This window comes from Anoplopoma fimbria, chromosome 20, assembly GCF_027596085.1.
Source record: "Anoplopoma fimbria isolate UVic2021 breed Golden Eagle Sablefish chromosome 20, Afim_UVic_2022, whole genome shotgun sequence".
NCBI lineage: Eukaryota > Metazoa > Chordata > Actinopteri > Perciformes > Anoplopomatidae > Anoplopoma > Anoplopoma fimbria.
The window spans coordinates 1,547,195-1,556,291 of NC_072468.1; the positions used below are offsets into that span (position 1 = coordinate 1,547,195).

Consider the following 9,097-nt stretch of genomic DNA (forward strand, 5'->3'; position numbering starts at 1 on the left):
TGTGTGGCTACTGAAACCATTTTGCCCCCTGGAGCATGTTTCTATTATTGTTTCATGCAGGTATTCTGCGACAATGAAAGAAAAGACAGAGATAAATAGATAGATAATCTAATTATTTCATATAAGCCTGCACATATTTCGATTTTGCATCTTATGAGACAATTTAATGTCATCTAAAACCACAGAGGCTGTTTTTATACATTTTGTGAGATTCTAAATGTTTTTGTTTGTCTCCACTGTTTTTTTTTTCCTCATATAGGATAGTAGAATGCTTATTTATAACACAGAGCCTGATGAAATGTTTATTTTGAACAATGGAGTTGTTCTCAGTCTTCAGTGAGAGCAGTGCTGCCCCATTATGTCTAACCAGGAAGACAGCAGCACAGGGAGGATAACCACAGACCTCTGGAGGAAGACTGAAGTTATGACTTTAATATGGCGGATAAAGGTCCTTTTTTAACTTCATGTATTATTTTCTACCTATCGATCGGGGCTGCAATATTCCAAATTCTCGAAGAGCCCTACTGGGAATCATCCAGAGACAACTATATCCTACAAAAGGAAGAGATTCTGAAGAACCATGCCTGCTTAACAGAGGAAAGTCTGGGGAAGATTTTGGAGGTAAATGACCTGTTTTTAATTCTGAGAGTAGAAAAAAAAAAAGACACATATGTTGTCCATTTATCCTAATTAAGTTAACTTCCATTTAGTAACTTTTCTGTCAGTAACTTTGCGGTGATTGTACAACCAAGAACTCCCAATAAAGTTTTTGACGCAATACAATGGAAGAGTAGAAAAGGAAGCTCGGACAGGAACCAGTTTTTCCTGATTAAAGAAACAACAAACACCAATCTGGTCGAAGCGAATTGTGTAAGAATAAAACGACTTAAATGCCATTTTGTTTAATGTTGGTGTTTGTTCCAGCATTCATGAGTCAAAGGTGGGGTTGTGTTGGGAACGTGAAGGAGCACGTCTCCTTCCACCGCACATATCTGCCTAAGGTGTGTCTGCTTACACTGGCACAGGAACATGTTGAATAAGCCATAATGAAACGTTTTTGTTAAGTTTGTAATTGGTGTCGTTAAGGCAAAGTACTGAGCAGGAGTTTATGGTTTGTGTGTGTGTTTGATTGAGGCTGTGGTGTGTTTACTGACCCAGATGGTGTCGGATGCTGCCGGCCGAGGTGTGGCCATCACCGGAGACAAACACCGGAATTCGTGGGACTGGGGCAACTCTGTCATATTTGCTGCCACCATTGTCACCACCATAGGTTTGTATGGCATCTACAGTATTTGACACAGATACAATTACAAGATTTAATTCACAAGTTATGTATTTACTTACTTTTGTTTATCTGTTTCATAAATGCATTAAGCAAAGACAACAATGCAGAAAAAAGCTCAATACTACTTACATTACATTACATTACAGTCCTTTAGCAGACACTTTTATCCAAAGCGACTTACAGTCAGTAGTATGTTACATATCATTCATCCATTCACACACTGATGACAGGCTACCATCAAGGTGCCACCATCAGACTCTAACTAACATTCATCATGCAGTCCACACCGATGGCCTTCAGGAGCAACTTGGGGTTAAGTGTCTTGCCCAAGGACACATCGACTGCCGAAGCCGGGTATCGAACCACCTCTGATTGGAGAACTACCTTGCTCTCCACTACACCACAGCCGCCCACTTAGTGATAGGATGAATCATTTATGAATTCTTTATACATTAGTCATCAAGAAATCGTCTTGAAACCCCTAGCCCTGATTAATGATTAAAGAAAAAGGACAAAGAGAGAGTCTGCCATTGTAAATGAATGGCTTTGTAAATTAATTGATCAAACAAATAGATCTTCCTTCAAAATGAAAAACTACGCAAGCTCTAAGGACAATTCATGTAATACTAGAGGATGATACCTGACAGACATCTTTTTAAAAAAAATCTTGCAACCAAATTGCTATTCTTATTGCTTTATTTCACACCCATAAAGGATTAATAAATCTAACAATAACAATTAATAAAGTCAATAATTACTTTGTACAAACGTTTATAAAATATCAGTTATATCTCAATAGGTTGTGCCTTAATATTTCCTCTTGTAATCTACAGGTTATGGTAACGTTGCTCCCAAGACTAAAGGTGGCCGTGTGTTCTGCATCCTGTATGGTCTGTGTGGGATCCCCCTGTGTCTGGTGTGGATCAGCCAGCTGGGCTCATTCTTTGGAGACCGTGCCAAACGTCTGTCCCAGGTTTTGATCCGTAAAGGCGTTTCAGTGGTAAGAATCGGACCGAAAGCTGGAGTTAGTATTTCTCTGAATGCTGTATTAAAAGGCAGCTCTATCAAGTTATATTAACAAGAGGATGTTATGTGTTTCTTTTCTCTGTTCTGGCAGAAAAAGGTCCAGTTAACCTGTACAGCCTTGTTCCTGTTATGGGGGCTGTTGGTGCACCTGGTGATTCCTCCATTTGTATTCATGTCTGTTGAAGGATGGAGCTACCTGGATGGCCTTTACTTCTCTTTCATTACGCTCACAACAGTTGGTTTTGGAGATTATGTGGCAGGTAGGTTTCATTAACCTGTACAGCCTTGTTCCTGTTATGGGGGCTGTTGGTGCACCTGGTGATTCCTCCATTTGTATTCATGTCTGTTGAAGGATGGAGCTACCTGGATGGCCTTTACTTCTCTTTCATTACGCTCACAACAGTTGGTTTTGGAGATTATGTGGCAGGTAGGTTTCATTTATTTAAGTTATTTCAGACAGTTAATGTTTCTCTGAGGTTATTTGTGAGTCTGTTTTGTTAAGCTCTTTGTTATAAAAGTCACTAATCAACTCTCGTTTCAGGTGTAAATCCCAACATGGAATACCCCAGACTGTACAGGATGTTTGCAGAGTTATGGATCTATATGGGCCTAGCCTGGCTGTCTCTGTTCTTCAGCTGGAATGTCCACATGGTTGTGAAAGCTCACAAGGTGCTAAAGAAAAGAAGACACAGGCACAGACACCTCTACGACGAGGAACCTCAGCCTGTAGAGGAGAAGCACCACCCAGATTTAAAGCCGTCCGTTATTGACATCTTCAACTTCCTATCAGAGAAGGAAGAAAACTACAGCACTGTCATCAAGGAGATTGGAGCCATAGCAAATACAAGAGACATGAACCGCTCCAAGAGCTGCAGTGACATCCTGGCCAACAACATCCAGACCCTGGATCACTCGCCTCGGCACAGACGCATGATCAGCATCAGTGAAGTGTTCCTAAATGCAGAACCTGTTGTGGACGAAGGCGAACTCGAGCTGCGTCCTATAATACAAGAAAGCAACGAAGACCCAGAATCGGCAGAATGTGCGAGAACGGATAATAAGGAGAACAAGGATGGTTGTCCACTTGATTCAGAAACTCATGGTATCATTTTCACTGTATCTACACAAGATGCCACGGAAGAGGAAAGTGTTCAGCATCCTGGTGAAGGAGGGTCTAGGTTTACGATATCCAAGGTAGTAGAGAACGATTTGTTGATTGATAAAGATGAAAAAGGATAAAGATATTTTCTAAAACTTCTAATACCTTTACCTTGAAATTGTGGAAATAGTCACATGTGTTGTGTGAAATAGTTTTATATGAAAATATAATAGACACTGGTATGTATCAAGAAAACATTTTCTTTCTTTTTTTTAAAATGGGACTAAATAAATGTTGGACGGTTTCCTGCTTTACAATGACACACACAATGAGCCAATGTCTGTAGTGGGAAAAATATAACTCTTCTTCTGCAAATCAAGAATCAACATTTTTATTATTTCCATCCCATATCAATCCAATTTATATTTATATTTATATTCTTAAACAGTTGTGAGATACAGAATACACAGATTATTTCAAATCACAAATAAGGGCTTTGTGGAAAACAGTGCCAATGAGCAACTTTCCCTCGTAGGGAGCTGCTACAGTGGAGGCCATGAGCACGTGGCCGTCATCAACGTACTCCTGGCTCACCACTGGCTGATCTGAGTGAATGTTCTTGATCCGGATGATCTGGAGGAAACAGGAACAAAATTATCAGGCCACCTTCCTGCCTGGTACAGTCACCTTAACTGTAGTTTGCATAGCCAGACCTATCTATAAGCACTGCCAGCGCTAAAGTACCTCCCTCACTATTTATTTTAACCAATCACAATTGTCCTTGGCAAAGGTGCCCTTGCAGAATACATAGCGCAGATAGTGAAAGGGGAGGAAACCGACAGGTGAGATCCTCCACCAATGGCAGACTTATACCTATACAGTCTACAGCCGCTGAGTCAGACAACCTAAACTGTAGATCGAAGAATAAACTTTTTAGGCTTGTGTCACTGGCAAGCAAAATAGTTGGAAAACCCCAAAAGCCCTTTTAAATAGAATAGAAGACCAGACATTCATATCAAAGTAGCAGGATAGTCAGAGTGGTGGCCATTTTTTGTGTACCATGGTAATTGCAACCGTTTTAGTGGGCTTACTTATATATTGTATACACTCAACTGATTTACGGCAATCACGGACTCACTGATCACTTTTGTTTTGCAGTAACGACTGGAACGAGCAGTGGAGTTGTAACGTTACGAAGCACAGAAAGCCAGAGTAAATGAGTCAAATTTGGCAACTTAATACTTTATCCTCACCCACTCGTGTCACAGCGAAGAAAAGTTCATTTATTTCGCCAGTAGCATTAAAGCATGGTTAGCTAACTAGTTTTTAGCTGGCTAGTTAGCTAGCTTGTTAATTGGGCCATGCCCCCGGTGAGCTGCGACAACACTTTATGGCCCCACTGACCTTGTTTCGTCACCATAACAGCTAACAATCGCTATTTCCTTTGTTCTAGTCGAATGACCATGGTTAACAGTTCTACTTCTACTCTATTTATGTGATTCTGGCAGATAAATCCCATTTTCTCTTCAGCTAGTTTGAGACCTTCAGGTCCGGGAGGCGCTATAGATTACTACCTTTAGCAGCTAAAAATGTGAAGTCTTTCATCCAAATATTATTTTCTCAACAAAGTGACTGAGAAGATTAAAGCCACTGATATTGAACTGTTTAATGACCTTGTCAATGATTTTTATTTGCTGATGATCGGCTTTCGACGTGGTCGTTTCTTGTGCTTGGTGAACCAAAACCAAATTTCCACCCTAGTGAACAATAAAATAATTATATTCTATTCTAAATTAAAAAAACATCGCTGAAACAAAAACAAAACACTAACCTCGGAGCCGGGTGGATCTTCAGGGTTATACATTGACAACTTCATGCCATTTGGATGACAACCCAGCCATACGTCACCCGTCTTGTGGTCCACATCAATGTTATCACAGAGTGACCCAACAGCCACAGCCTGGTGGGAAACATTACATACAGTAAACTGATAAAATGACAAAACACAACTTAGTGTAGAATAAAGCCTGAACAAATACTGTTTTCATGATTACTTTGCTTAAAGGCAAAGTAATAGTATCGTTAAAATAAATAGTTTGACATTTTAGGAAACAAGCTTTTTTATTTTTTTGTTTAATGAGAAGACTGAAAGCAAAAAGCATAATTCCCAAGATGTCAAACCAATCTATTAATAACTGTATTTATTTTGGCTGAGGGTAGAAAATAATGAAAAAACTGTATTACCTTAAGGTGCACTAATTGCTCCCCTTCTTTTCTCTCATAAACATCGATCAAATGGCCCATGATATCGGAAACATAAATAAACCTGTAATAAAAATAAACATTTGTGTTGTTATTATTTTAGCATTGCAAATGAAACATGTTGCTGGGGAAACACATTCAGGTTAAAAAAAACCAGACATGCAATGACTGCTGAAATAAATTGAGAATAACCGTTTTTCAGGCGATATGTTGATGCCATTCGCGGATAGGAAGCCATTGGCTGCCACCCTCACTTCCTTTGGACTGTAGTATACCACATCACACCAGGGGAAACCCAGGAAGACAGCCAGAGTGTTGAGCGCGTCATTGTCAAAGGATTTATAATTGGTGGCATAGAAGCTCTCTACTCCGACTGCAACAATGTCATTAACACTGAAAGACACAATGAAGGAGATAAAAATCAAGATTGTCAAATGTTAAATATGCGATGCTGTCAAAGGTTGCTTATTACTCGTTCATACCTGTGGAGTAGGGGGTGGGTGATAGTTTTTAGGTGTACAAGTGTGTTCTCCTGAACTAAATGAAAGATCTCCACTTGGCTTTTTTGCTGAGGGTGATTGACAACAAACAGGTACACAGAGTCATCTGCAAACAAACAGCAAATTTTTATTTTTTTACCTTTAGAATGTAAGAATCATGCAGCTTTTGCACCAAACCTTGTAACATGTTTTAATATCAATATATAACATTATATCAATGTTTGAATAAAAACGATTGACCAGTGTTTTGGTATATCTGTCACATTATTGCAAGTTGTTATCCTTAAGATTTTAGTCGTGGTTGATTTGGTGACACATTTTTGATAAACACTCACAATCAACGCAAACCTCTGTGACAAGTACAGTGCGTTTTAATATCCCCCACCCCGACCCCTGTGTTTGTCCAGTTGATGCCTTGTATTGGAAAATGTGGGTTAGCATTAGCAGTAGCATAAGACATCTCTGATATGGCTGAGTAAAAAGTAAGTTAGCAGTGAGTCTGATATCAATGAGGTCAAAGTACAAAAGGTAACACTAGATTCAACAGGGCATTCCTGTGAATCAAATACTCTGTACTTCTGAAGACAATTTTAACCCTTCGTGGGAATGGCAGACTAAGCCATTACCAATTAAAACTACTATATAGAGAAGTAATTACTAAATGTAAAGACATTAGATTATAATTGCAGAAGTAATGGTTCCCATAAATAACATTAGAAATGTGGTTTGATTTCATGAAAATATTAAGGATTCAAACTTAAAAACAATTATTTTCTAATTGATCCTTCTTATCACTTGTATTTGCTTGTCATTTATTTTTAATTAGTTCTTATTCGCTTCCCTATTTCCCTTTCCCTCAGTCAAAGTTTTGTAATGAAACAGGTAAGCAGCAAAGAAATAAAATAGATTTTCCAGTGGTCCACTGTCCAGTGGTTTCTTGGGTGACAAAAACTATATATTTTAAACCATTTTACTTCTTCTTTGAGCTAAATATTGCACAAAATAAAAACAAATATACAGGTTCTCATAAGTTATATTATTAGAACAAACATTTCTACTTACATATATGAATGCATGTCTCCTCTATCCATATCTTTTTCATTTTGTCAATTTTATGGAATATGTTGAGTTACCTCATCACCAGCAAATTAGAAATGAGTGAGCATGTGAGGTTTGTTCACCAATCTGCTGTATGACAATTAGACAAAAATATCTGCAGAGCTTTGGTGCATGAGTCAACATATTCTTTCAAGAAAATGTGTGGTTGTAACTGCTTGGTTTCCCATTGTGTTCCCTACTCTCTAATTAACTGGCTTGTAAGAAACTATAACATATATCTTTTATTCCTCTTTAAACACAGAAAGCATTATTTAGACCAAGACTTCTGTTTCAAATGTTAAAGTATAAACACTAAAAACTATTTAGAGATTAATGTTCATTGTTTGAATGCTAAATGTTGAAGAGCAACAACATTTAAAGTCCAGTGGGATTAAGACAAGTGTTCTGTATATTTTTTATTTCAGATTATTCAATTTTACCTCTACAACATATTGTCACATGACTCATGAGAAAAATTATATTATTTTGTAAAATTTACATTTTGTGTGAGGCCTCCTACTTGTTGAAAATGAGGTTTATATCAAGAAAATTATTTTTAAAAAACAAACGGAAGAGACAATGATCACTTTATTTAATTCATAAGAATTCACAAGGACCAATGAAGGATGTTGTGTTAAATTTAAAGGTTTAAACAATATTTCAATCCTCTTCCTCACATTTATTAAGTTTCAACTGAATATTTTCTTTGTTCTATTGTTGAGATGTTGCACCTGATTTGTACTTTACCTGCTTCATCGGTGTATGTACTAATGCCATGTGGGTTGAAAGAGTTGAGGTCCAGGTCTCCTTTGATTTGCAGCTCCACTGGAGTTGGCTTCGGATGCAGCAGATCCATGACATATATTTTCCCTGGTTCATCAGAGAACGAAGGCAGTCCAGGAAATTTTAACCCCTGAAGTGGAAAACACTGCATGTAAGATGTTGGTGCATATCAATCATTTTGCTTGAGGAGGTCAATACTTACTAGATTATGCCAACTAACTGGTAATCACAACTAATTCACAATAACAGTTGACCCATGATTTTACATAGTGTAGAGGATTATATAATGGAATCGCAATGATGCAGAGGTTTAAATTCCTGTAACTGTGATAAATGTTAATAACATACTGTGCTTAGAAAGGCCAGGCCATCTCTTAGTATTGTGATATCCTCTGCTCCATATTCTGTACAAAACATAAATAACATATGTTATACTTTACAGTTCTTTAGCTGTACCACCATAACATTACCACACTGCTGACTCCTGACTTAGTGACAGTAAACTGGACTTTAAACTCTTCACGTTTGATCCTATTTGACGTATAAATGGTCCAGAAACGTAAAATGACACAACATATTTGACATTGTAAATCCAAAAATGAAGAGAATGATGTGAACATAAAGCCAAGAATGCCTACCAATATGTTTTAGATAATGACAGTTCAGGTGTTTCACAGGCACTTCTCTGGAAGCAAGGGCAATCCCCCTGCACAGCAAATGAAACAAGTCTTTCACAGGAAAACAAAGCAGAACCTTCCAGTCTAGCAGTGTGCAGCCTGTCACTGACGTTCAATGACGTCATGCATCCCAACTTGTAGTTACTCTAGTTAACAGCTTTCAACACAGGGAAGCTTTACAACTAAACAACTAACTTACTTTAAAACACACTTACTTTAGTTTCAGAAATCGGTGTCCAATGAAAGCTGCAACGGCAGCAACAACAGCAGCAACCAGTATTTTCTTCATGGCAGCCAAGTTTAGAAAAGGTCAACTCAGCAGACACTGGGATTTTATTCCACCTACATACTAACACTCAAACTTTGT

At 38.1% G+C, this 9,097-nt stretch overlaps 2 protein-coding genes across 2 annotated transcripts; one reads left to right on the forward strand and one right to left on the reverse strand.

The window, feature by feature from the left end:
- The first annotated feature begins 351 nt into the window (after window positions 1–351).
- On the forward strand, window positions 352–3,695 carry LOC129110137 (potassium channel subfamily K member 5-like). Its single transcript, XM_054622319.1, has 5 exons — window positions 352–621; window positions 1,159–1,270; window positions 2,119–2,285; window positions 2,403–2,571; window positions 2,853–3,695. Exons 1-5 carry the CDS (start codon window positions 436–438, stop codon window positions 3,548–3,550), a joined length of 1,332 nt encoding a protein of 443 aa, XP_054478294.1. The 5' UTR covers window positions 352–435; the 3' UTR covers window positions 3,551–3,695.
- A 90-nt stretch (window positions 3,696–3,785) lies between these two features.
- LOC129110148 (serum paraoxonase/arylesterase 2-like) lies at window positions 3,786–9,097 on the reverse strand. The gene is made up of 9 exons (XM_054622331.1): window positions 8,946–9,097; window positions 8,692–8,759; window positions 8,402–8,457; window positions 8,018–8,183; window positions 6,155–6,278; window positions 5,865–6,065; window positions 5,655–5,736; window positions 5,242–5,370; window positions 3,786–4,043 (listed from the first exon to the last, which is right to left on the reverse strand). Exons 1-9 carry the CDS (start codon window positions 9,017–9,019, stop codon window positions 3,882–3,884), a joined length of 1,062 nt encoding a protein of 353 aa, XP_054478306.1. The 5' UTR covers window positions 9,020–9,097; the 3' UTR covers window positions 3,786–3,881.

Bases quoted from the DNA above. Each gene is read 5' to 3' on its own strand.
- LOC129110137 (XM_054622319.1), top strand. From the start codon at position 436: ATGGCGGATAAAGGTCCTTTTTTAACTTCATGTATTATTTTCTACCTA. The intron at 2,286-2,402 runs GTAAGAATCGGA...CTGTTCTGGCAG, and splicing joins TCCGTAAAGGCGTTTCAGTG to AAAAAGGTCCAGTTAACCTG. The intron at 2,572-2,852 runs GTAGGTTTCATT...CTCTCGTTTCAG, and splicing joins TTTTGGAGATTATGTGGCAG to GTGTAAATCCCAACATGGAA.
- LOC129110148 (XM_054622331.1), bottom strand. From the start codon at position 9,019: ATGAAGAAAATACTGGTTGCTGCTGTTGTTGCTGCCGTTGCAGCTTTC. The intron at 8,760-8,945 runs GTAAGTGTGTTT...TTTGCTGTGCAG, and splicing joins CACCGATTTCTGAAACTAAA to GGGGATTGCCCTTGCTTCCA. The intron at 4,044-5,241 runs GTTAGTGTTTTG...TGTTTCCTCCAG, and splicing joins AAGATCCACCCGGCTCCGAG to ATCATCCGGATCAAGAACAT.